General features: G+C 55.0%; 3 protein-coding genes across 4 annotated transcripts; all 3 read right to left on the bottom strand.

Annotated features, from left to right (window-relative positions):
- Positions 1–109: 109 nt before the first annotated feature.
- Positions 110–1,869, bottom strand: SLC35A4 (solute carrier family 35 member A4). The gene has a single exon (XM_040573501.1). The coding sequence runs from the start codon at positions 1,867–1,869 to the stop codon at positions 901–903; it is 969 nt and encodes a 322-aa protein (XP_040429435.1). The 3' UTR covers positions 110–900.
- Positions 1,870–1,947: 78 nt separating this feature from the next.
- LOC121077884 (SLC35A4 upstream open reading frame protein) lies at positions 1,948–5,839 on the bottom strand. The gene is made up of 3 exons (XM_040573502.1): positions 2,870–5,839; positions 2,700–2,798; positions 1,948–2,625 (listed from the first exon to the last, which is right to left on the bottom strand). The coding sequence occupies exons 1-3, from the start codon at positions 2,882–2,884 to the stop codon at positions 2,428–2,430; spliced, it is 312 nt and encodes a 103-aa protein (XP_040429436.1). The 5' UTR covers positions 2,885–5,839; the 3' UTR covers positions 1,948–2,427.
- A 3,944-nt stretch (positions 5,840–9,783) lies between these two features.
- STING1 (stimulator of interferon response cGAMP interactor 1) lies at positions 9,784–18,211 on the bottom strand. Of its 2 annotated transcripts, none has more exons than XM_040573655.1 (7): positions 17,757–18,211; positions 17,239–17,514; positions 16,596–16,770; positions 15,664–15,772; positions 15,297–15,535; positions 14,141–14,327; positions 9,784–13,337 (listed from the first exon to the last, which is right to left on the bottom strand). In XM_040573655.1, the coding sequence occupies exons 2-7, from the start codon at positions 17,481–17,483 to the stop codon at positions 13,144–13,146; spliced, it is 1,149 nt and encodes a 382-aa protein (XP_040429589.1). In that variant the 5' UTR covers positions 17,484–17,514; positions 17,757–18,211; the 3' UTR covers positions 9,784–13,143. The 2 variants fall into 2 exon arrangements, with proteins under 2 accessions (XP_040429589.1, XP_040429588.1); XM_040573654.1 differs by having other exon boundaries at positions 17,239–17,483.
- Positions 18,212–26,664: the final 8,453 nt, after the last annotated feature.

The raw sequence follows: 26,664 nt of genomic DNA, 5'->3' as shown, positions 1-26,664 counted from the left end.
AGGTGCCCCCTCACCAAGGAGTGTCCGGATCAGATGTGTCCCCAAACAGGGCAGAGCAAGGCTCTGTGAAGTGACAGAGATGCCTTCCTGCAGGGAGGACAAACGCACACACTGTTGAAACACAGCTTTAATAACCATGCCACAGCCAGCAGTGACTTCCGCCCACCAGGAATTCACTAGCCACAGCATTTGTACAAATTCAGGTGCTGTCTCCCCTTTGAAAGGCAGGCAAAACAGTTCCCTCATACTGTCCACAGAGGCAGGTAGTAATGCTGTGCCCAGGACAGGCAAATGAAGCCCAATGCCCACCAGATCTTCAGCCAGGGGCTGGGTTGAGGATTAGGCTGGAAAACTGCAGAGGAGGTGGGAGCAATGCCCCCAGCCAGTGTGGGGCTCTCCAGGCAGCAGCACGCTGCTCCGTGCAGAAGGCCGGTGCCTCTGGCCAGGATCATGCAGCAGGTCTGGCCACATGCACGTCAGAAGCACACCAGAGCTAACCCTGCAACAGCATTTACTGGCACAGGGGATGGGTGTGTGCTTTGGTGTGCAGAAGATGGGGGAAGCAGCTTGACTGTGATGTACTGCATGACAAGGGGCTCAGGATTCACTCTAGAGCCTGGGTCCACCGGATCAAGCGAGAGCCTCATGGAATGGAGTCCTGGCCAGGCTGGAGCAGAGCACAGGCAGGACACTATCCCTGCTTCCTGGGCACGTACACGCTGAGCAACGCCCTCATGTGCATTTGCTTTAGGCCATCAGTAACACATCCAGGCACCTATCGCCAATGAAAAGGTGAAGAGGCACCACCATGCTTCTAACACCAGCCCCAGCACAAGCAATGAACACCCCTGAGTAACAAATAAAGGCTGCCCTGGTGCATGCAGGGCAGGAAGGCAACAGCTATGTGACCCCATAGTACAAGTGAACAGCAAGGCCGATGCACAAGACGGCAACGAAGAAGAGGAGTGTGAGCTGCAGGTTGAAGAGCATGACAGACAGTACGGCATTGACCAGGATAGAGCAGGAGATCACAAAGAGCCTGGTGATGTTACTGCTGTGCTTCATGACCACAGACATGATCAAGCCGTTCAAGGCCTGGCTGACCACAATCACCAACACCCAGGAGGAAAAGCCCTCCAAGAAACCTCTCTCTGTGCTGCTCCAGAAATGGCCGATCAAGTTGAGCAGGACCCCGAAGAAGTAAAGGAAGAGGTTCTGAAGGCTGAGAGGCAGGGCCTGGGTTTTCAGGATAGCTTCTGTGTAGACAGCAGACAAGCCTGATATCAGGCAGTACACCAAGATCAGCAACAACCCCACGAACGTGACGTGCAGCTGCATCCTGGAGGGGCTGGTAGAGTCCTGTGGGTCCTGCAAGCCTCCAAAGCTGTAGCTCACCCCAGCAGCCATCAGGAGGAAGAGTGCCAACCATTTGCGCATGCAGAGTCTTTGACGCAGGAACAGGCTGTAGAGGAGCGCAGTGCTGACAATCTTTAAGTTACTCAGGACCTGGTAGGTGCTGGGATCCATGAAGAGCTGCATGTGAACCACCAGATTGTTGTTTGCAGCATAGAGCAGGGCAGAAAGGGCAAAGGGAACGACGTGGTGCCAGGACACGGCAACTCCCAGCAGCTGCCGGTCCCAGGTCAGCAGGAAGAAGAGGGAGAGCACCAGCTTTGTCAGCTCGACGAGAACCACGACAGATGAAGAGCTGAATGGGATTGTGCCATCCACCTTGCACAGGGTCAGGAGGGGAGCATGGGAGCCGTATACAGCCACAGACAAGAGCAGCATCAGTCCCCACAGCCCCCGCTGCAGCACCCAGGGTGCAGGGCTGAGCAGAGTGCCAGTGGCTTTACCAAACATGCCCATTTTCAGGTAGCAGCCAGCAAAGGTGAGCTGCTACTAATGGGGAGAGGCCAGATAGACTCACACCCTGGCACATTCAAGAAGAGAGCAAATACCATGAATTTAATGAACCTGATTAAAACAGGATATTACCTGTTACATTTCTGATACAGAGGAAGGGAATGGCTTTGTTTCTCATTAAGGAGAGAAGCAGAAGTCTCCCCAGGAAGCCACACAAAGCACACTCCTAGGGCAGGGCGCCTGCTCAGTGGAAGGGCACGTGGGCAGTGACAGCACTGGGGGTCTGCAGGGAGAGGGGCCAAGGGAGAGGGCAGCTGGCACCCAGCTGGCTGCTGACACGTCCGAGCTGCTGGGGGTAATGGTGTGGTTGCCTCTCACCGTTACTGGTTACGGACACCCCGTAACCAGACCTGTGGGTGTCTCACAACGGTTGGTGTGAAGCTCTTGTCCAAGGGGCAGGAACGTCACGCAGGATGTGTCCGGGTGCCCCAGGAGCCTCCTGCCCCACTGCCTGTCCCAGGAGTGCCACTGATACAGCCGCTGCCGGCCAGGTTCCCCTCACTAGTCCCCACCTTTCCTCAGAGAGCTTAGGTAGTCCCGGACCGTCTTCTCCACGTTGGGCACGGCATAGTTCTGCGCTGCGTAGATGCCCGTGCACGTCCCCACCACAAAACCCAGGACTGCCGAGAAGCGGAGTTTAGCTACGAGGTAGCCGGCCAGGAAGCCCTTGAGGAAAGGGGAAGCCAGCAGGGAGCCATCCTGCGGGGACAGAGAGGAGTGAGGCTGCGCGAGGGGCCGGGGCAGCAGAGCCGGCCGGCCCCAGCCCTCCTTACCTGCCCCACGCCGGCGTGCACCTCGTCCTCTACCCGCCGCTGCAGGCTCTCCAGCTGCCCCTTCAGGAAGGCGAGGTCCTTCAGCTTGGGCAGCGGGTCCTAGGGAAACACACAGGCTGCAGCACCGTGCCCGCAGCGCCGCGCCGGGCCTGCCTAGCCGCCCCACTCACCTTATCGTCCGCCATGCTGCCGCAGGCGCCGCCCCGGCTGAGGGGGGCGGGAGAGGCCGGCCCTGCCCGCCGCCATTTTGAGGCGGGGCGGTGCGGAGCCGGCCGGGCACCATCTTGAGGCGGGGCGGTCCCGCCGTGCTGTGATGGCGGCCCCTTCGTGCGGGAAGTGGGGGCTGCCGTGGGCTGTGAGGAGGGCTGGTGGGACTGCAGCGGCACCCGCCTCCCTGCCCGGGTGCTGGGACAAGTCCCACAGGACTGCTGGTGGGATGAGAGGACGTGTCATTGCCCTGCGCCCCTCAGGGGCTGGGCAGATGTGAACATGTGTCTGCCTTTCAGGAGAGCTGTGTGGCCGGGGTGCACGTCCATGGCAAAGATATTCAAGTATGGTGGAAACAGTGGCTTGGCAGACCCCAGCACCAGAGTCCTGAACAAAATTGATGAGGAAACAACAAGAACGACTCCCCAAAACTAAAGCCTTGAACTTTCTAGGGGCTGGAGCTGGCAGTTGATTCTAAGCAGGCTGCTGTGGCTCTGGAGCAGTCAGGGTGGTTTCTCTGCAGGGATCTGCTCCCAGCACAGCAGGTTGCTCAGGGTGAGGCAACTGGACAAAAGCCCCCAGCTCCCATCTTAGGTCTCAGCCCATTTCCTTGCCCGCTTTGCAGCTGCTGAAGCAAGGTTACTCATGTTGCTTTGCCTTCTCAGCAGCTGAGTAGATACATGTTTTGCTGGCAAGAAACCAGTAACCCTGGAAGCCCTGCGTCCAGGCAGAGCAGGGCCCCAGCAACACAGCACCTGCAGTCCAAGCAAACTGCTGCCAATGCCGTCTCCTTCCAAAGCAAGATGGCCCCAAGAAAACATCTCTGCTTGGGGCCCCAGGGCCACGGAGATATGCTCTGGCTTCGGTCTGTTGTATTTACTGTAGTACATTCAGGACCAAAAATGGCCTCAGCTCCTCCTTTGCCCTGGAGCAAGCACATGGACAGGGTATGTATATTCCTCTCAAGTGCTGTGGGATGGAAAAAGCGCCTCCTGCTCTGCCTGGCTGCCTTTCCAGCTCTCACGTTTTGTTTTCCTGAAGAGGGGGATGAATCAGCAGCTGCTACTATTCTGTGAGAGGACTTTAGGAATGGGGAAGCTCTTTAACAGCAGTGGAGAGACTGTATCCAAGTGACCTAGTTGATGGCTGTGTCTCTGCCAAGTTATCAAGTGTAGCTGCAGTTTCCAAACAATAAAAGCACAGCAGGGTTCGGTATGTGGAACAGGGCCTCCAGGGCCTCAGCTCTCCTTCAGCAGCCACTACACCAGTGACTGGGGCATTTGGCTCCACTTGATTGGTTTGGGAGCCAAAATGGGAGGTTTGGTGTCGGTCTTTGGGGAAACCACAGGCAGGATGCTTGCTTGGGTGCTACAGAAAGTGGAATCTCTCTTCAGATGCTAATAGCTACAAACAGGCAATACAGGAATCTGATTCATGTGCTGATACAGTTTCCAGGGTAAAGGCTACTTTTCTTTCCACCCAGGGAACAGGAGTAGACAGGGTCTTCTATTTCCAATATATATATATATTAATATTTAAACCATGATATTAGTATTGATTTATGAGTGTTTTATAGCCCTGTAAATAGAACATATCAATGTAAGTACTGAGATTGTGCTTTCGATACAGTTTGTAAGAGGAAGGGAAAGAGCAAGGTGGGACAAAGGAAGTGTGTGTAAAGAGGGAGTGAAAGAAAAGAACCCAAGGAGAATGCTCCCTTCCCCACTGAGGCTCGCTGAAGGGAGAAAAGTGGGCAGAGAGCAGCAGGGATGTGGACATGGCTTTTGGCTGACCTCTCCCAGCTGCAGCAGCATTGCCCAAGAGCTCTGCACAAAGAGGAGCTAGGCTACAAGCAGTGGGGTTGTGTAGTCCTTCTGCAAATTAGGTCTGTTGCCATGGATTAAATGCATGAAGAACTGCTTTGTCTCAGTTGTGGCCATCCAGGTTTTGTTCCCAAGAGTGGAAACGATGTGGCATGTTGCTCTTGTGTGGTTCCTGCTCAGCTTTTCCTGTGGTAGCTCCACAGAAAAGGATGCCCAAGCTGCTGGGAGCAGTGCAAACTGATGGGCACAAATGCGCTTGCAGGCCTGCCTGCTTCCCTTCTTCTGCAGTATTTTGCCCGTGGATTAATGAAAGCAAAATCTAGTTACTGCTCCATCTGCAGAGTTGTCTGGAAAAAAAAATTGGCCAAAGCCTTGAGGAATAAAGCTTCTTTTTCAGTGAAGGGCAGTCAAGGGGACACCTCATCCCCTGCACATACAAACAGTGATCTGTCAGTGCTTGACTCGGCATCCTGCTGCCACACTTTGTTCCTTGGTATTTGGGCTGGTTCACCATGAATGTGATATTGTCTTCCAACCTGTGCTGTGCTGGCTTGTGGCTTCCTCCAGGAGGCGTCACACCTGGCACCTGCTCCCAGTTTGTTTTCTGTGTGAGTACGTTCCTTCTGAGAAGAGGCTGGTGTCACAGGGATGCACCTCAGGAGGGAGGATGGCTGGAATGGGACTTGGCCCCTTTGGGAGTCGAGTACCTGGGGGGAGGATGGCCAGGATGGGATGTGGCTCTGTTCCTGCACCCAATGCAAAAAACACTCCACTGAGCTGCCTGGGAGTAGACCACCGGACCAGGCCGGGCTCTCAGCCCACTGCTCAGAGGGACCTGGGCTGGAACCTCTGTAGAGGGGTCCCTGGGGCCTCTGCACTCTGCCCAGCCTGGCAGTGCCCCTCACCCAACGCTGTGAGCCGTGGGTGGCACTGCAGCCCCCGTGGGGGTTCCTGTGGTGGCCCTGCAGCCCCCTGTGGCAAGTCCACATGGTGGCTCTGCAGACCCCATGACAATTCCATGGGTGATCCTATAGCCCTTGCTGGGAACAGAGAGCTGGTGAGCTGGCCTTTGGGACATGAAGATGGAACTTACCATTGAATTCAAAGAGACTCACCTCCTACTGTAAGGAAAATAAATGCCTTCAGTGGCCATTCCCAGCAACCCACCACACATCTCAGTGGAGCGCTGTGATCTGGAGCACTGGAAGCACCTATGGCCTCACGGAACCGCTCCTTGGGAGCAGGCAGTGGGTGCTGCACCAGGCATGAGAGAGAAGAAACACTGTGCCCCTGTTCGTCCCCAGTGCACAGCTGCTCACAGCACAAGTCTGCCTTTGCACAGACACGGGCTGCAAGGATTAGACAAGCCCAGGTGCTTGGTAAGGCAGATCCTTTTATATTGCTTCGAGGGGAAAAAAGTCACCAGCTTCCACTGCATCTCACTGGGGGGTAAAAGCACGCTTCAAGTAAGATGCTATGTGACCCTTACCCATCACATAGAAATAACCCTTTTTCCCTGTGTGAGCTTTGCATTTATTTTTGCCTTTCTTTGTGCACCTTTTTGTGAGAACTAAGTCACGCTGGGGACCTTACTCAGTCTAACACAGCCACTAATGCTACCTGCTAAACATAAGTGACATCACTAACAGCTTGGGAAATAGGGACTATAGAAGCAAGCCTGAGCAATTGAAAGAAATTAATGTTTCGGATGCTTGGCTAACAATTTAATTGAAAACTGGGGTGCTGGGCTTGATGTATACGTTAACCCCATGCACACTACACCAGAATTTAAAGGCTCAGGTGTGAGCTTGCAGTTACAGCATGCACGAGCATCGAGTCAGCCCCATGAGGGTTTCTGGACTGTCTTGCTGGTGGCTCTCAAATTTTATTTATACCCATTCACCATATTTATTACACGTCCCCCCCTGAATTGCTGGGAAGAATAAATGAAAGGGACTACAAAGTCAGCACAGGGACCCCACGACACCAGGGCAGGTAAGGAACAGCCAGTTTAAGCCCCAGAGATATGTGAGAGGCTGATAGCCGAAGCCCTGAGCTGCTGTTTTCCTTGCTTTGCAGGATGCCAAATTTTAACCGCAGGGAGGAGTGAACTTGGTCAACACGCTGTTTAAATCAATCACTTCAAATAAGCCCACTTTTCAAGCAGGAAGTTTCCTACATAAAAGGTAAAATAATCAGCGTCATTGCAAGGGCCTTTCTTGAAGCACAATCACCAAACTTTAGAAGTGCAAACTGCAGGCCTTGCAGATTTGAATATCCCTAAAAAGCAACACTTGAGGGCAGCATAGCACCGCTGCACAGCCACTGCTGCTCACCTCCTCTGGCTGGTTCCTCGTGGGACGTTTACCAAGTGCCAGCCTTGCGAGCCCCTTTCTGCAGAAGAACGTTTTTCTCCATCGCAGCACATGGAGCTCCCTGACTCCATGCACACGAATTTGCCAATAATTTGTTTTATTCCAGCCTCACGAAGTGAACACCATTGCAAAGCTGACTGTAAAGCATCATCATTCACAAAGCCTTCTTTGCTTGGGAGTTGCAGTTATCAACCAAATTGACCTGCTCGGTAGAAATTACACGGGTGTAAGACCTACGAACACAAATAAAAGCAGGTCCTGCTGAATATTTTTAGCTATTCTCAGGCTTCAGGAATAACCTTTGACTTCTCCTTCCCTCCTGCCATAGATACAGAAGCATCCTGCATTTGCAAGGATCCAGAATTTGGCCTTTTAAAAAAATCAGCAAATTTCTGCCCAAATGCTCCAGGGCCCAAGCGGCAGGATGTGTTTGTTGGGTGGGTGGGAGCACAAATGAAGCTGAGAACCCTTCTTGCCTCAGCACCAGAGGTCAGGTTTGGGGGTCTTCTAGAAGATCTATGTTGTTAATGCCGACATGTATATTCAAACCACTCCATAAAACTTTCAAAGCTTCAAAATTCACCGTGGCTCCTAGGGAAACATTACAGCCAAGGTATATACTTGGCACATGATCTCAAGACACAGCAGACGGTAGTTCCCAGGAATGTAAGCAAAAATGGGAAACCTCAACCCATTTTCCATGATCCAGTCACTAAACACCAGTGAGAGCAAGGGGGAGAAAACCAACGTGCAGATCAGCTGCTCAGCCTCACAAATGTTAGTGATAGAATAGCCAAGAGCAAGGAACCCTGCATTTTTTTCTTCTTCCTTTAAGCCACATGTCTTTCCTTACTCTGCTGCTAATGGTATGTGAGTGCATAAGCATTTTGTACAGCACTTTATCAATTCCAGTTCCCACCACAAACTGAATGAACTTAAATGACTCAACGAGTTCTTCTGATTTTGAGCAAGGCAGTGATTTATGCACTGTCTGGGGGCCAGAGAAACTGCACAGAGGCTTAAATCTACAAACAAAAAGGGTCATTTCCCAATGGTCAGTAGCAATGTTCCCCAAATCCCTTGTTGGATGCCAAGCGATTGATACCTAGACATGTTTGAGAAGACTTAAAAAAAGTCATTGCTGAAGATAGCCAATAAGAGTTGCCAGACTGAAGGAACCAGTGTGCAATAAGGGCCACATTTTAGTGTTGATGAGCAACACAAGTTATCTTTTTAAAAGTTTTCTTGCTGCTCATCACTGCAGCAGGAGCAACCAAAACCTGTCTGAGGTGCCACCATCCATTACAGGCCAAAAAGAAAATGGACAAGGTTTCCCAGAAGAGCTGGATGAGTTTTCCAGCTCCCAAACCTCAGTCCTTTACAGGAACAGACTCTAGAGGGCCATATAGGTGCTGACCTCTTAACCCCGAACCCCGCAGTAAAACAGAAGAAGAGGAACTCTCTAGCCTTAAACCCAGAGTCACAGAGATGTCAGTGTCAGCTGAGAATTCTATGCAAAAGCAGTAGGAGTTACAAAATCTCAAAGGACACCTGGGGAAGGCAGCTCTGGGCAATGTGCTCTCCCTCCCAAAGGCTCTTGTTTGCCTGATGCAGGGCTGGGGAGGAGTGCCCAGATCTCCTGCTGTCTTCTGGCACCCACCGGTGCCATGTGGGTTGGAGCTGGCTCCTGAGGCAAAAACACCTCTCATCCTAAACCTAAGTCAGCTCTCGGATGCTTTAAACATTGATCCATGTAGCCAGAGTCAACCTTAAAGTTCCTGGGACTTTCAGTGTAGTGATCTTTAATGCACATGTCCCTCCAAAGAAAAAAAAATAGAGTCCAGAGATGTTTTAGGCAGTAAAAAGCAACCTCTGTAAAAATAAATCCTAAATTCACTATAGCCAAACAAAAAGGCAAGATTTAGGGAGCACTCTGCCTCCCTTCTCCCCATGCCTCTGTCCCAGACATCCCAGGCTGCACTCACCCATCTCGAAGAAGACACACAAAGCAGGAGTAAAGACACTTGTAATCGGCACGTGCATCTCCAGCAGAAAAACAGAAGGCCAGTTGTCATAAGTTCATGATGAAAGCCCAAGCACCTGCTTTGCGACGAGTCTTTGAGACAACTCATGCATCAGACACCCTGAGGTCAGAAAAGAAGCCTCTGCTCCATGGAGCGAGACTGGATCCTTCCAGGCAGCTAATAGTCGAATTTCTGGTCACCCACAAGGAGAGAAGACCAGTGTGCCTCCGAAAGAACTGCCAACCTGGCAAACTCCGTGGTTCTGAACAAACAGGAGCTGGGCTTATTTATATCCAAATGGCACTAACAAAACCAGATGGGATGCGAGGAATAGCTGTGAGAAGCCTTGTCCTTGCTTTGAGCATCCAAGCTCAACCCTGGCCTCAGTCCTGGCTCAACCAGGCTGTGCCTGGCTCTGCCTTCCTCCCCTGCACCCTGACCATGAACTCACCTCCCTGCTCACCCCCAGGCCCGTCCCATCACCACTGGATGGCAGGAGACCCCAAAGAGGGGCTTTCTGGCTTGCCTGCCTGTGGTTGTTCTACAACCTGCTGGGCAGCCAAGCTCCACCACAACCGCTCTCTCACTCCCTCTCCTCGAAAGAAGAGAGGGGGAATAAGCAAGTATGCTGGAAAGAAAAAAAAATGCTCATGGGTTGAGATAAGGATAATTTAATTAAAGGGAAAAGGAACAGGAAAAAAAAAAGGAAAGAAAGCACAGAGAGAAGAAAAAAAATATTCTCTACTTCCCATCAACAAGCAATGTCTGGCCATGTCCTGGGATGGCCTCAATACCCATAGTGGCTGCTCAGGACAGGTGTCTTCATAACGAGAGCCCTCCTTCTCCTTCCCCTTTCCCGGCTTTTGTTGCTGACAGTGACCCCATATGGCATGGGGTATCCCTTTGGTTGGTTTAGGTCAGCTGCCCTGGCCATGTCCTCTCCCCACCTCTTGCCCACCCCAGCCTGCTGGCCCCGGGGGGTTTGGAGAGAGTCTTGGTGCTGTGCCAGCACTGCTCAGCAGTAGACAAAACATCCGTGTGACACAATACTATATGGGCCACTGCAGGAAAACTTAACTCCATCCCAGCCGGGGTGGGGGGTCTGCCGCTCCCTAACGCCTCTCCTCCATCCTGAGGGCAGAGGAGAGCTGCTCAGGCTCGAGAGCAGGCAGGGTGTTGGAGAAAAGTGCTCAGCAAGAGCACCCTGGGCCTGGAGGGGCTGGTGGGTGGTTGGTGCCTCAGGGGCACCCTGGTCACAGATGAGATCTGGGGCCCACAGCCCTGAGCGAGCAGCTGCTGCAAGTCTGCCAGGCTGGGGGTGGGGGGGCGGGCTCCAGCTCCCCAGGGACGCCTGCCCCATCTCTGCAGTGGCAAGCGTGGCTTCCTGATGTGGCATGCCGAGTCCGTGCTGCCCTGCAAGGTGCCATGGGCTCAGCCCTCACCCCTGTGCCACGCTGGGCACTTCTGAGCCAGCACGAACCCCACCGAGCAAGGCCAGTGGCACTGGGTGGTGGTGTCCACACTGTGGTCAGCAGACACACAGGTGACAATAGCTGCTGGGGATGCCACCACTTTGCAAGTGCCAGCCAGCGGCAGGCCAGGCTGTGCTGCTGACGCCCTGCGGCACCTTCACCCACCTACAAGCTGGGGAACCCTGGGTCAGGGCCGACAGAGAAAGCTGCAATTAGTGCAAAGACTTGGCCAATTTGTGCTGTTAGGGAGGTTGAGGGAAAACTATCCCTAATGGCTATCCCTAACGGCTATCTTCTGCTTGCCAGCGTGGGCAGCAAGCTTCCACTTCCTTCTGAGGCTTGCTATTCCTGCCTCTGTCAGCCCTGCCTGCCATACTCTGCCAGCGAAGGCTGTCACCTTGCCATTTGCTTGGCCCTGGTTTGCTCTTGAGCAGCGTCAGAAGCTGAGCTGTCGGACACCAGCATGGTTTCTGCTGGAACAAGGCTGCACCGTCAGCTTTCCTCTGAGGCTCCTGTGTCTGCCTGTGCCCTGCTCACAGGGGCTGAGCCCAGCTTCAGCCAGACTGGGGGTGGTGACGGGGAAGGTGGGAAGCGCCCGTACCCGAAGGGAGTCAGGAAAGAGGCTGTGTTGTTGCCGCACGAGGATCCCTGGGGGAAAAAAGGCACAAACCTTGGGGGTGCCCTCGTGCTGGCTCTGCATCCCTCACAGCTGTGGCTGGCGGTGCCTGTGCTGCTGAGCTCAGCCCTGGTGCTGTGTGTTTCCAGTCTCAGCAGGTGGTCACAGCCGCTCTGTGCTCCAAAAAGGAGAGATGGGTGATGTGGGGCAGCCAGGAGCATGTCCTCCTGCCCACGCACCGGGACCAGACCCCTTGGTCCAGGACTCTGCTCTCTGCACGAGGGGTGTGTGCTCCCACTGCCGGCGAGGGGTCCCTCACCTTTCATCTGTCACTTTTGTTTTTCTGTGCAGATGCAATACCCAGAGATTAGGCTTCAGGTTAAGGTTTACCAAATCCTGCAATGGGTTCCAACTCCAAATCCCAGCGGGACCAATGTGCAGACAAACCTCTTCTGTAAGCTTGCTGGTGCTGGGGAGAAGCATTTCCCATCTCGTTCTTCCTGGTGCATGGCAGATGGAGCTCTCTTGTTTGCCTGGGCTGCTTTGCTGAGAGGCAGCTGCGAGCCACGAGCAGTTTTGTCCTGGGAAGGAAAGCTGAGGGGAGGCAGAATGAGCGGGAGCTATTTCTTAAGTGGCTTTAGATGAGGGAGGAGCAAGCTGCAGCTGATCCCTTAAAGAGGGGGTGACCCTTGGGGTGCAGAAGGTGTCACCACATTGTGCTCATCCAGGTCAGGAGAGTGGGCCCAGAGGCTTCACAGCGTGGTTAGGTGCTAGGTTATGGGCTTTCTGTGCCTCGGTTTGCACCCAGGCTTTTTTCCCTGCACTTAGAGGGGAACACGGGGTGGCACGGCCACGTCTCAGAGGCGAGTCCAATGCTGCCTTCGCAGAGCAAACAAGGCTGGAGCAGCGCCGTTGTGCTGGAGCCCTTCACGTTGCAGTGCCGGAGCAGTGCAGCAAGGCTGCTCCTCAGCCTGTCTGCGGCCGTGGCTGCTGCTGTGCCACGTTGCCCACTGGAACTGCCTTCTTGCCCGCCGGAGCCCCCACTGTCACCAAAGCTGTTCCACCAGGTGCTTGAGGAAGCAGTGACATCCATGTCCAGCCACTTAGTTTTTCTCAGTCGGGACCACTGAAGCACGGGGCTTGGGGCCTGGCAGGGCACCCATCTTCCTGCTGGAGTGCTGCCATGGCCATTCCCAGCCCCGTGAGCTGCGAGCTGTCCCAGGCTGTCTGCATGACTCTTCCTGTGGGAGCCGTGGGCAGAGTGAGGTGCATCCAGCATCTTTGGGGTGGGAGCTGCAAAAAGGAGCCGGGCAGCTGAGGGCCAGGAACGGGGCACAGGCTCAGCCCCTGCCTGGGGCCAGCAGGAAAACCCAAATCCAGCCCCTTGAAAGGCCAGGATTGCTTGGGCCCAGCGCACACCTACACATGTGGGGCTGGGATTTCAGCATTGCAGGGTGTCCAAGGGCAGGCTGCGTGCCATTCCCAGGAGTTGTGGTCATGCAACTTACCCCAGAGAAAAATGCTGTATATGATAAAAATTGAAGCAGACTAAAAAATAAAAATAACATAATAATATATATTCAGGGAAGTGGTTCAGTCACCATCCCTGGAGGTCTTTAAAAGACGTTTAGATGTAGAGCTTGGTGATATGGTTTAGTGGAGGACTTGTTAGTGTTAGGTCAGAGGTTGGACTCGGTGATCTTGGAGGTCTCTTCCAACCTACATGATTCTGTGATTCTGATTCTGTATATAATATATTAGAAATATACAACAAAACAAAGGAAATGGGAAATGGGAACAAGGCTGTGGTTTGGGTCAGCTGTAAATGTGAAACATGGGAGCTCCGGGTGCACAGCTCCTGCGGGAGGCCGGGGCTCACAGCCACGGGAGGCTCCTGCTGCAGGAGTGGGCTCGCAGGACGGGGACCTCAGGGGTGGTCGCTCCGCAGGGGCTGGGGCAGGTCGGAGGCACTGATCTGGAGGCTGAGATCTGTTGAGCCCAGGGCCGTGGCCAGGGTGCGTGGAGGGGTCCCCTCGTACACCGTGAATTCCTCCTGCTGCTGCTGCCGCAGGTGCCAGAGGATCTCTCTGGACAAGAAGTGGGGCTCGGCTTCTCTCGGCTCTGGAACAGAAGAAAGATGAAACCATCCTTCATGGTCTGGCCTGAGGCAGGGTTCTGGGCAGGAAGCAGTCTCTGAGAGATGCCCCAAAATATGCAGAATTTCCTGAAAAGTCAGAATATGGTTCCTACTTCCCTTTTCCTCACACCGGAACAAACAAAATAAAACACAAAGTGCAGGAAGGAGAATAAAACACAGGCACCATGTGCTGGGCTCCCAGTAGTGCCTACTGTGGTAGGAACTACCTTGCTGGGCGGAAATGCTGCTCCCAGTCAGGGAGAGCACTGAATTTCTCTGAAAAAAACTGATGAGAATTTTCTTGTTTCGGCAAGAAACAGCAAGCTGTTGTCAAGCCCCGCTGTCCTGGCAGAGGTGGGAAAAGGGGAAATGAAAGGGTGAAGGGGAAGGCTCACTCCCTGGGGAGTGCTGGGGAGCAGCACACATGCTGCTGGGGGACTTGACGACCCCAGACACTTCTCCCAGCAAAATCAGCAGTGACAGCACCTGCTCCTGCCCCTGGAAGGCTGCTGTTATATCTAAGGTTTGCAGGAGCATCTTGCTGCCACAGCTGAAGACTGCTCATCTCAGGGGCCTGGGGGGACTTGAGTGGGGACCAGCATCCTACCAGTATCCTCCCTGCTGCTCTGGGGCCTGCAGCAACAAGTCACATTACCCACACCTGCTGCCAAACACTGCACGGATCCTGCAGATTTCCCCTTGCATGTCCTGATCCAACAACACACAAGAGGCTGGAGAGCACGGCCACCGTGCTGGGCACCCCTGCCCTCATCCCCCGCTCGCTCACCCTCGTACGCAATGAGCCGGTAGGTTCCTGTGCACTCCTTGGAGCCTCTCAGGATCTCCTCCAAGGTCCTGTAGAAAAGCTTGGCCTGCTCCAGGCGGTCATCCCGGCTGAAGGCAGCACACTCGTCCTGAGACATGGCATAGAGCGTCTGCAGCGGCGTGGCGTACTCCACCGCACAGTGCCTGGCCTGCAGGGCGGGAGGCGAGGAGTGCGGCCACTGGCGTCCCCCGGCCGTGCCGCGCGGGGAGGGAGCGAGCGGCCGGGCAGGGACCTGGCAGTGCCATGTCCCAAGTGTTGGGGCTCGGAGAGCTGCCCGGGGGCTGCGGACAGCGTTGGCGAGGCACAGCCTGGGGGCAGTTTCCCCCTGGAGGCTGGGTCCCCATGGGGATGCCCCTTGTTTGCGTTCCATTGTGCCCTCTTGGTGGCTCCTCTGCTAGAGACGTCTGAGCACTCTGATGGAGAGCAGGGACATGGGAGGAGGATAGATCCTGGCAAGGTGAACGTACAGCTAGGAGGAGGGTGGTCAACCACACAATTTAGGAGAGATTCAAGGCACTGCCACCATCAGAAGGCAGATGAGAAGGACCCCCGTGAGAAGCACGGCTATGCCCGTGCCTCTATCCCCAGATGTGTCGGCAGGACCGACGTGCAGCCTGCGCCAAGGGTGCGTGGGGATGTGGAAGGAGATGAGCGCACTGCAGGGGGCTGGGGGATCACCAGCCTGGAAAAGAGGTTCCCAGGGGAAATCACATGGGCATTTTCAAGCACCTTTTCTTAACAGAAGGAAATTTTCCTCCATCCCATGGGAAGAGGGCAAGTGATGCTGCAGACCTGACATCCGCTGCTTTTTTTTTTTTTTTTTCTTTCTGTTCAGCTCTCTGCAGTTTTCTGGACTCCAATCAACTCCAGGAGGGGTTAAGCAAGCCCCAGATGCCTGCAGGGCTGAGGTGGGGAGCGTGCAGCCAGGAGGGAGGGAGCCAGGAGGGAGGGGGGCATGGGAAGGACCTCTCCATCTAATGGGAGACTGCTGGAAGCTGGGCATTTCTAACAGAGCAGGGTCACTGTCCTGCCCTTACAGCTCCTTTCGGTCTGGGACCTGAGGCCAGAAAGACCTTCGGGCATGCTGAGTGCTGCAGTGGGGCTGCCCCTGGCATACCTGGTTGTCCCCATCCCTGATTGCATAGAAGCTGTGCTTGTAGACCCTTTTTTTGATGCCGCCTCGGGTCAGGGTGGTTTCTGTGAGGTCTGTCAGGTACTGGATATTGCTGTCAGCTTTCTCCAGGTCATCCCAGATGTTACAGCTCAGAGGGATCAAGATGTGGAGCTTCCAGGTCTCCCTGCATGCCTGCACGTTGGGGTTGGCTTTGCTGATTTCCTCCATAGACTCCTTTATGCCTGGGGGGAGAGAGCATGGGACAAGGGTGCCTGTGTGAAGAAAGCTGCTATGGAGTCTGCTCCCTGCTGCTCTGCTATAGGCTTATCTGCCTATCTAGGCCTGATAATGCAGGGAAACAGCCACGTACGTGGCAGAACTATTTTCAGGTACCCAACATAGTAAGACCAGGCAAGCCCATGAGCGATGTTCTGCTTGGACCTCTCAGTCATCTCAGAGATCTCCGCCGCCGAGGGCTTCTGCAGAGGCAAGGAGAGAAAGATGTGAGAAGAAGGCAGAGGAGAGGAAGTGGCAGCAGCGCCTGCCTGGCTCTCCGGCAGCACCCGGCTCTCAGCGGGAACGGAGAGCGGCGGCCGTCTCCAGAGGACCCGGCGCAGCAGCCCCTGGCGAGGCGGGTGGTGCTGGGTGAGCCTGGCACCTTTGTGGCCCTGTACCCCAGCACAAGCTGTGCATCAGCCCACTGCCTCCAGCCTGTAGGAGGAGACATCCCAGTGTTTGACAGCGTTGGGATTTCCAGGGCCATTGTTGCTGCCCGCTAGCCCTGTGTGTTTGTTTAGGTGGAAATGGGTGTTCAGGCCTCCTCAGAGCACCCCTGGGTAGCCTGTGGGATCCCTATCCGCTCCACCACTGCTGGAGGAAGGCAGAGCCCTCCGCAATGCTGCAGAGGGACCTGGAGCTCGGCACTCAGTGCATTCTGGTGATGAGAGTCAACCCTTTGGAGACCTCATGGGCTGCCCTTTCCACCAAAGACTACATTGATTGACAGACGTAACCCCCATTTTTCATCCCTGCGGGGCCCTTGCTGTGCAGGGCTGGTGCCCGTGCCACAGAGCGGCTGCTCTCATTAAACGCAGGAGCACGGGGCCCTCCGGATGGACGCCTGGCAGGCTGCTGCCCAGGGCATAGCTCTGCAGGGCTGAGCCAAGCCAGGTGGAATTTGTCCCTCCTGCAGCAGGGCAGCGTGCGGGTGGGGCTGTACTGCAGGTACGGAGCCAGGCACCCCGCACCGTGTGCTGAGCATCCCCGGGGAGCACGGGCAGGCGCAGGGTGCCGGTGCCTTACCTGGAGCCCGAGGGCGAGGGCGAGGAGATGGCACAGGCAGGTCAGGGCAAGGTAGGGGCTGAGCCTGTCTCCCTGCTGCAGGTCCAGGTAGGCTGAGCCACCGATGAACAGCAGGGCCAGGTGCCAGCGTGGTGGGAAGCAGGCGCTCAGTGCCCTCCAGAAGCTGCCGTGGTATCTGGGTGGGAGAGGGAGGCGCGAGGTGGGCTGACGCCCACTTGTGGGGTGCTTGTCCAGGGGTGCTCCCACCTCCCCGCCAGGCCTCCTGGAGCAGCACAGCACCCTGCAGCCCCTGGTCAGGAAGGACCTTGGGTCTCCAGCAGCGCTCGTGGGCCTGGAGGGGAGCAGTGTGGGGCTGGACACCAAGGGGAGATCTCCAAAATCCCCATGCTCTCTGGAAGCTGATGGTGGAGGAAGGCTGGGGCTGTGATTTCTGCCCCAGGGAAAAGGGACACCAGCGAGTGACCACGCATAGGTCCACAGAGGCGTGGGGAAGGGCAGGAGGAGAAGAGGAAGACGGGAAAGTCGGGAGCAGCGAGGATGACAGTGAGCAGCTGTGGGGGCACTCGTGGGGACAGAAACGAGGAGCAGATTTCCCCGCGGTGCTCCGTGGCCTTGTCTCCACAGCGGCCCCGAGGTGGCTCACCTGGACTGGAGGTGGAAGATCTCCTCTGCCAGGCAGCAGCAGCCCTTGAGCAGGGCCCCGATCTGCAGGGCTGCCAGGTGGGCGGTGAGGCGGTGGGCAGCGGGTGACAGGGGCTCCCCAGCCAGGCACAGCGCCGCGGTGCAGGTGGCCAGGAGGACGTACACCGCGCGCTGCGCTCGCCCTTCCCTGGGCTTGGGGATGAGCAAGGCAGCGGGGCTGCTCCGGCGCTGCGGTTCCTGAGACATCTGCAGCGGAGGGGGGGGTCAGCAGCAGCAGCAGCTGTGGCCCCCAGGACCCACATCAGCACAGTGGTGGAGAGCAAACGCGCACATGCAGAGCTCAGCCAGCACCCCAGAGCTTGCAACAAAGCTACCAGTTCCTTTGTGTGCGTCTGGGGAGGTTCCTCCCTGCCCCGAGTGCCCAAATGGGCTGGCAAGCCAGAGCCTTGCCGGCCACCCCGCTCCCCCACCAATGCCAAGCCCCAGCTCTGCGCCCAGGGGCTCCCGCTGTGCACTCACCGGAGCGACTACGGCCGCGACGCCGGGAGCTGCCTGGGCTTTGTGCGCTGTGGGCGCTGTGCGCAGAGCCCAGCCCAGACAAACACTGCTTCTGTCTCCCTTCCGAGGGCAGCGCCTGGGCTTGCTCCCAGTGCCGAGGGCAGAGCCGCATAGTTCCTGAAAACCCGGTGAGGAGCGAAGTGAAAATGAAAGGAGCTATGGCAGGCGCAGGCAGTGGGTGAAGGCGCGGGAGCCCTCCCACGCTGAACTTCCAGGAGGTTCCCTGGCCCGCAGGAATCCGGCCCTGGGCAGCACAGGGGGATGCCGCAGGTTGTGACATCTGGGAGTTTACACCTCTGGAAAGCCCCAGCACCTCCAGCAGCTCACGGAGTGGCTGAGCCAGGCTGGAATGAGGAAGGAAATCAAAACAAGCTTAATTTTGTTAAGTGCAGTATGCCAGGGGTGAGCTGAACTTTGGCAGAAGTGAATTCCTTCTAGCAGGGAGGGTGGCTCTCAGCGTCCCCGACCACAGCCCCGCGTGCAGCTCCAGGGGCAGCGAGCACACGGCAGGAGTGCCGGGGCACCTCGCATCGCCACAGCCAAGGCTCAGCTGCGGTGGGAACCAACAAGGGATGCAAAGGGTCAGGAGGAGGCTCCTAGAAGTACATGGGCAGCAGAAGGGAGGCTGAGGGACAGGTGGCCCTGCTGCTCACGGGGGCAGGACACCTGGTGACCACAGAGCCAGAGCAGACGAGGTGCTCAAGGCCACCTTTGACTTTTTTACTGCTGAGGTTTGCCTTCATGCCTGCCAGCCCCTGGTCCTAGCAGCAGAGTCTGCAGCAGGGAGGCATCACCCATGCTAGAAGAAGATTGACTCAGGGCACACCTCAGCCAGCCGAACACAGACAAGTCCACAGGACCCAGTGGGATGCACTGGAGGGTGCTGAGGGAGCTGGCCCATGCCATGTCTCTTTGGACAATAGTGATTGGGGAGGTTCCTGAAGAGTGGGACAAGGCGAGCATCACACCCAATGTGGGGCAGGGTGAGAAGGAGAGCTTGGGGAGCTACAGCCTGCCCAGCCACCCCTCTGTCTCTGGGGAGCTGAGGGAGCAAATCCTCCTGGAAGCCACTTTGTGGAGCCACGGGCCCCTTGCCAGGGGTCTCTGGGGGCTGCATGCACAAGGACCTTGATTCAGGCATGCCCACAGCCACATTCAGTTCAAGCATTTGCAAAACTAAAAGGGTGGGAAGAAGGAACAGCTGCATAGAGAGGCCAGTGGTGAGCTACTTGTGCTTGTCTCCAGGTTGGTGGTTTGGTGTTTGTAGAAACCCCAGCAAACCTGCTTTGCAGGATGTTTGACCTGCTTTCCAGCCTGGGGAGGGCTTGTGGGTATAGACAAAGTGCTGTTTGCTTCTCCTACGTGAAGGCTGGCTAAAATATCAAGCAAATGGCTTCCTCCTGTGCCGGGCCAGCTCTGCCTGCTTCCCCGGCCATCTCAGGAGGCTCCTGCTGGAGCCAGCTGCCCTGCTCCCCACCTTCCTCCTGCCCCGAGCAGCCGGGTGGCTGTCCTGCCCGTGGTGGAGCCTGGCCGCTCTCCTTCCATCCCCCCCAGCACGCAGGCACCCTATTTCTGTCCCTTTTACTTCTGCTTCCAGCCAACCTCTGCCCCACAGCCTCAGTCCGTAGCTGTTGCTAATTGGAGTAACGAACCAGTGTGGAAGAACCATCTCATCCGCACAGGAGGCGAGGACCAGAGCAAAGAGACATCACGGCTGGCTGCAGATGCTTTGTCCTCCATGGCCTCTTGCTGTAACCGACAGTTTGTGTTTCCAGCTTGTGCCTTGGCTGGTGGCAAGCTGCAGGCAGGCTGCTCTCTGCTTAGGATTGCCTTTCCTGAGGGCAGTGGTTGTGGCTCCCCCTCACTGCGTGCTGTTACGCACTCAAGGCAAGGGCCCAGGGCGGTGTGCATTGTGCCAGAAGGTTTGAGGTGCTTAAAAAAAAACACCAAAAGGACCTCCCCAAACCACTGTTGTGGCACTTCGAAGCAGGCTGGTGGTGTTGCGTCTGGTCGAGATTTAGTTGGGCAAGGAAATCAGCTCCGTGTAAAGCACCCACGCTGTGGGCCCCAGCGAGGATGGTAGCGTCTCACCCTGGAGGTTTCCAAAACACCGATGTGCAGGCGGTGTGCCCCCGGGCAGCACGTGCCGTGGCCTTCGGCTAACCACGGTGCCGGAGCTCATGGAAAGCCCCACGCGTGGTACAGGTGGGTGAGGGGCATCCTCAGCTTCCCGTGCCCCACGTCTTGGGCTGTGTGCACCTCCCTGGCAAAGCAAGCACAGACAGTATCACGGGATGCTTCGGAGGCAAACAAATCACAGCTGAAGCTCCTCATCATGTCACTGAAGATGTCGAACTGCCCAAACCGTTCGTGGTTAAATCCCTGTCCAAATGCAGCAAGAACCGAGCTCTCTGCTGAGCCAGCAAGGTGCTTGCAAAGGCAGGGAAAGACAACTTTTGGATGCTTTGAGAGAATCCAAAAGAGCTGATCTGGTGCAGCACAAACTAATCTAGGGAGGGCCGTGGTGCAGTGGTTGGAGCAGTGGAAGGGCTCAGCCTTCCCTGAGGTCCCAGCACCATGGGCTGAGCAGATGGCTGCAGCCAGGGCTTGGCTTAGCCAGCAAAGGGTCTTGGTTAAACGCTCAAGAATTTGTAATAACCTGGAAAAGGCTGAGGAAGTCCCACAGTGACAGGAGGCGAAGGTAGGGGAATGCTGTGAACGTGCCTGGAGCCTCCCCTGATCTCTGTCAGGTTCTTGGTGTGAGAAACTAAGTTGTGTTTTTGCAGTAGAGAATTACTTTTCTATATTCCAAGGTAGTTGTGTAGTCATAATAAGGAGAAATGCTAAGTAGATAAGTGGACAGTAGAAGGCCTCACTGTTCCAGAATAAGGTGGAAGCTTGAGAAAAACAGGATGAGCAGTGTGGGAACAGTAAAACAAAGATCACAGGTTCTCAAAACATAAGAAAGGGAAAAAAAGGGAAACGGGAGAAATTAAAAGGTTAAAAAAAAAAAGAAAAATTGTACATATATGGTATAGAGGAGCGTCGAGTAGCTTGTGAACCTGTAGCACTCAGCCAATGAGGAAACGGGGGGGGTGATCAGGCGTTGGGTACACAGGTGTCCCAGCCAAAGAATTTGGCAGTTGCCTCCTCTGTCCCCATATTATACAGGGCCACATGGAGATGGGCTTTCCAGAGACATGTCCAGCTTGGGAGGTGCTTTGCCTAGCCCTGGCCCCAGGCTGAGCTCCCTCAGCAACAGTGGGTTTTAAACAGTGGTGGCCCATCCCTTCTTCTCGGGATCATGGGGCTGCTCTGCCTGTCCCACGTCCATTAAGTTTCTTACTTCCTTTGGGGCACTAATACCTCCTCCCTAAGGGCTTTTTATCCATTTAATAACCATCAGTGGATAAATCTGTGATTTATCAGTCTTCTTTTGATCCCCTGTAAACTGTCAGCACCTGCAGCATCCCGTAGCAATGAGTCCCCAGCCACAGGTGGGGTGGAGAAGCCCTTTTTGCTTCTTCTGAAGCTGTCTCAGGCTGGTGTTGTTTGGGCTGCCCCTCTTCTTGTGCTGGGGGTGACAGGAGCACCTGGTCCTCTGCCCCTCCCCAGGTCACCAATGGCTTCAGACCTCAGCCCTCCCTCACCCCCCTCCAGGCTGAAGCACCCCAGCTGCTCTGTTGTTCTTCAAAAAGCAGCAGTTTTGTGCTTGGTTGTGCTTGTCAAGAGGCCCTGAATGGTTCTTCCAGGTCTCTTCCAGCTCACAGGTGTTAAACCATCGGGGTCACAGCATAGGTCCCCGGGGCCTCCTGCTGGGACCCCCACCCACCTGCCCTCCATCTAGCAGCCCCCTGCTCTCCTGCCCTTAGCCACCACTCAGCCCTGCGCTGGCGCCTAGAAAAGGGAAGCGGGTATCTGGGAGCCTTCTCTGGCCTCCCACCACGTGTCCTGTGGGCACCCGACTGGACCAAGCTGAGACTGAGTGAAATTACAGCAGAATACAGTGGCTGTGCATGCGTATGCCTTCTGGTCGCTTTTGCTGTCGATGTTTTTGGAGATTTCATCCAGCCTGCAAGTCAGGCGGAGCTGGCCTTGGGGATGGAGCCCCCAGAAGCTTGGTGTTGACTGGTCAGTTCGGCAGCCACAGGGACCCCTGGAAAGCTGCCCCTGCCATTCCCCCTCTCTGCAGCAAGGAGGGTGCGGTGTCTGCAAGGACAGGATCCCTTGGTGGACCTACAGGAGCCAACGGTGCATCGTCAGACCTGGAAGTGAGACCTCAACAAAGCAGCGGTCCTTGCCTGAAGCTGTTTTTCATGCCTACACAGCCGCCCTTCTCCTCTGCAGCTGTGTGCTCGCAGCTTTGCTAGGATTGTCCTGTGCAAGAGAGCAGCACAGAAACCCCACCTGAGGCCAGATCTTACCAGGGCAGTGCTATGAAGGCACAGTAGAAGATCTAAAAGCTGATCCTGGAAGACTGCGATCCATACAGCCAAGGTGGATGAAAGGGGGATAAAACGGGACGGACAAGCAGGTAAGCATGTGGTGAGGCAGGAGACTGTAGCTCTGAAAAAAAAACTTTAGGGAAACGAAAGCACAGCACGGGAGGATCCCAAACGTGACTGCCAGGGGTTGCTAGGCTTTAAAATAAAGCCATGCCAACAGCTGTAATCACACATGTGAATATCGTCTTTATTTCCTTGTTCCTCCTCTCTCACCCACTTGCAGGAAATGTGTTGTTGCCTTCTGGGTCAGGATGTATATACAAAGGAGGTTCGTTGGCTCTCACGGCAGGAGAGGAGAGATTCACAGAAGCCCGTCCCTGTGGCACAGGGCCCAGGTCTCCAATGTGCCGTGCTGATGCTGAGGCCAGGCACTGGTTCCACCACCCATGGACACCTCATTGCCCCTGAGGTTTCCGGCAGGCTGGGAGCATGGGAACGAACAGCTCGGGGTCTTCCTGTAACTGCCAGCACTGCCTGGATTTCTGTCCCAAAGCCTCCCACTCTGTCCCCATTTAACCATTCAGTGACTGCCCTGCTGGCGTCCTCAGTGTCCTGTGGAGACCTCGGCAATGCAGCCTCCCAGCCCGGGCTGAGCTCTGGGTCTTCCCCTGCTTCTTCGTTTGCCTTCCTCCGACACCCGTCCCAGCCTCCTGCTGAGATCGGCACGGCCGCGAGCTCCAAGGGCAGCGTGACCCTGTCACCTTCTCTTCCAGGAAGAAAGACGTGCTCCAGGAGCTGGGTTGGAGCGGATGAGTCTGATCCTGAGTGAGGAAGTTCTCAGTGGTCTTGTGTGAGTGACATTTTTGGGCTCAGGTTTGTCTCCTGTGTCTCACGTGGTGGCAGCGGCTGGCCAGGGTCCCCACCGTGCGCCCCCGTGCCCACGGCTGTTTGTGGGGCAGTGCTGCGAGCTTCCTTCTGGTTTGTATCAAAACCAGAGAAAGCTTGCAAAACAGACAAACAAACAAAAGGAGTTTGGGAGAAGAGGGGGGTGGTAAATATCAGAAATGAAAACCACACCAGCAAAATAGCGAGATAAGCTTTTGGAATCTGTAAGACTTCACAACACTTTTTTTTTTTTTTTTTTTTCCAGGTTTGGTTCATTGTGCACTGCAATTTCCATTAACACTTTTTTTTTCTTCTCTTGTAGAAAAATCCATTGTTTGAAAACAAACAAACAAAATACCTCCAACCCATGCTTTACTGAATGAAGAAAAATCTCACATTCTTGTACTAATTCGATTTTAAACACATTTAACCAAGGACAAGAGCAAGTCACTTTAGAAGTTACTTCTATTAGGCTTTAAAATTATGACAATTCTGGATTTGAGTCATTCAGCGTGGGACAAAAGACTCTGGAAATGGAAAATCGCTGTGGAGCAGGGGCATGTAGCACCACGGGGTTGTTCCGGCTCACTGGCCTCTGCTGGGCAGGACCAGCATCCACGACAGAGCGCGCTGCTGGGGCACGGGGAGATGCTGAGATGGGACCAGGACCGTAGCGTTTACCCTTTTCCTTCTTCCCCCTCTCTTTGTCACCAAGAAGTGCCCAGACATGAGGACACAGCCACAGGTGTGTGCTCTTTTTCCTGACTCCGTTGGACTTGAGCAAAATGCCAGCACTGCTGCCAGTGGGAGAGCTGGGTTTGTCCTCTCCTGGGCTGCTTCCTCCAGTCAGCTTCCTTGTGTTGGCACAAGCAGTCTCGAAGAGAACCAGGCCAGCTCACAGCCCTAGGTGCTCAGTAGTCCTGGAGGAAGCTAGAAGTTCCTTCTGGGTGAGATGATCCACTTTAAGCACAACTGCATGCCAGAGAACAGCCAGGTATTTGCAGGGACTTGCAAAGACACAGCTCCCACAGCCCGAATGCTGTCCTGTGGAGGGAAATAATAATGATGATGATAATAAAATCTCCAAACCCTGCTGGCTTTCATTGTCTTTTGTGCATCTTGGAAAGACGACAAACACCATGCTTTCTCTTTGGCATCAATGAAAGCGCCGCTGAGATTTATCGGTAAGATAACTTCAGCCCATAGCAATGCTGGAAGTTTTCCTGTGAACAAGGTAAGCAGGTGGTGGTGGTGACTTGTGGATTCTGCTTTTGGTTGTCTCAGTTTGTTTTTTGCCTTTCTCTGGAGTTTAATGTCCCAGGTTGCTCTGCAGCAGGATGCTCGGCTGTATTATGTGCTACAAGGTAACCGATGTTCTATGTTCCTACAGGCTGCAATCTTTTGGTCATGTTCTGAGGGTCAAACTGACACCCGTGTTCATGCCTAGGGCAGGTTGTGCCTCTGGACAGAGCAGCAGAGCCCTTAGGGGGTGACGGAGGGCACACTTGCTGGGCTCAGGTGGCCAGCTTCACCTCCTTGCCATGAACCAGGCCAAACCTGGGGCTCCTTGCCCCTTCCTTAGCTTCTAGTTTCAGCTTTGACTTGGAGAACTACCTCGAAAGGGGTCCAATCATTGTAGAGCAAGGATTGTCTCTGGATTTCAAACCTCCTGGCTGGGATCTCCCCTGCTCCGCTGACAAACACCTGGACACGCGTTCCGCAGGACTGTTACAAGACTAAAATGAGCATCTCAAGAGCTCCTCATCTGGGAGAAAAAGAAAAAAGAAAACACCCACAAACAACAAAAAACACAGAATCAGCTTCTTGATAACTGTTGCTGTGGATACTGATCCATCTCGTCTCTTGACGGGGAGGACAACGGGGGAATAATGCTGTAGCTGCACTGCGGGTTTCCCTGGCACCTACAGACAGCCTGGATCTGCAGCAGGAGAGGGAAGAAAGAGTGTTTCATGAGGTGAGCGTCCCCGCATGATGTGTGTATATACACGAAAGTTCACTCTGGAAGTTTTTTTAAAAACGCTTGGACCTGGGATGCCGAAGAATTCCCTCTTAGGCTGCAGGGCTCCCCGCCACCCGGGCCAGAAGACGGGACTTTGGAGGCTCCTGGAGGAAACTCTGATGAGCAGCAGGAAAAAAACGTGGCCTCTGCCTATGTTTTTAAAGGCACAAATGTTTTAGAAGCTGCAGAGGCACGTAATTCCCCTCGGTTGGTGGCTATGAAGGAATGCAGGTCCTTGCTGCTCGCCCAAGGGTCAGAAGCGGAGCTTCCTCCTCCCCCACCCTTCGCTCTCTCCACTGCTTCAGGTCCATTTTCTGGGATTTTTCTTTGCAGCTTGCCCACTGTCACATGCCCAACCTTGGTGAAGTGTGGGGGGTTTCCTTTTCTGATTGTCTCATTTCCTTTAGAATTATCTTTTTTTCACCTTCTAACTTTTGCTGGGCCAGGATTTCTGTCCTCCTTCAACTTTTTGTGCCTCTGTCTAAGCACGTTGGTTTTTCTTCCTAATACAGAGCTGCGACCTGACCGCGCTGAGCAGAGCAGGAGATGGCGAGGGGCAGACACGTGGAGTCACGAGCCACCTGAGGGCCGGGCAGAGCCCAGCTAACTCCTGCAGGGACACTTGGTGCTCGGCGCCAGATCCTGCGCAGGCAATGTTGGCAGGCGCTGGCAGAAGATCACCCAGCGCAGTGAGACCACCAACGCTGGCCTGCGAGTCTGCAGGGACAGCTCCCCCGTGGCAGAGAGAGGGCAGAAAGCTGGAGGTGAAACACCTAAAATGCAGCGGGAGGATGCTGCACGGGAGGCCAGCAGCAAAGTGCCAGCCCGATGCGCGATGTTGTCTGCAGCAGGGGCTGACACGGGTACGGAGCATCCGAGGGTTTCCAGAGCAGACGCAGCCTAAAGTTTCTTCTCCGGTGCTGCTGAGAGCTCGTCCTTCTTGAGAACAGGGCCAGAGCAGCACCTGACATGGGATACAGGGAAACGTAGGCGTGTGTGAGCTGATCCCACTGTCTCTATGTTTGGGCAGGGTTGGAAAGAGACTGAAACCTGCGCGATTCCTGTGAAAGCAGCAGGTGAGGTGGAAGAGAAGTAAGGTGGGATAAGGAGGGGGCAGGTGGTGGAGGAGAAGCGAGGGTGAAAGGCTGCAGGTAGGATAAGGGAGCTGTAAGAAGAGAAAGCAGAACTCAGGAGAAAGCAGGGAGATGGGCAGCAAGAACGTGCTGCAGATGGGAAGGTGGAGAGGGGCTAAACAGCGAACCTCAGCGAAGGGAGAGGAGGGGAAATCCTGGAGCTCAGCACCCGGCCCTGCTCCGTGACCGCGGGTTAATGTTTACTTGTGCCTGGGATTTCTTGCATCTCATGGCACTTTTAGACATGCGGAAAGTGTTTCGTCTGTTGTCACGTCAGGCAAATATCTAACTGTAAATCTTGAGGAAAATATCTTTCTGGATAAAACGTGGCCCGGTCTACAGCAAGTTAACGTCTACCTGGTTAAAGGTTTAGGCCAACTCTCAGA

The sequence above is a fragment of the Cygnus olor genome, chromosome 14 (genome assembly GCF_009769625.2).
Source record: "Cygnus olor isolate bCygOlo1 chromosome 14, bCygOlo1.pri.v2, whole genome shotgun sequence".
Classification (NCBI taxonomy): Eukaryota; Metazoa; Chordata; class Aves; order Anseriformes; family Anatidae; genus Cygnus; species Cygnus olor.
This window is presented reverse-complemented; position numbering and strand designations above follow the sequence as displayed.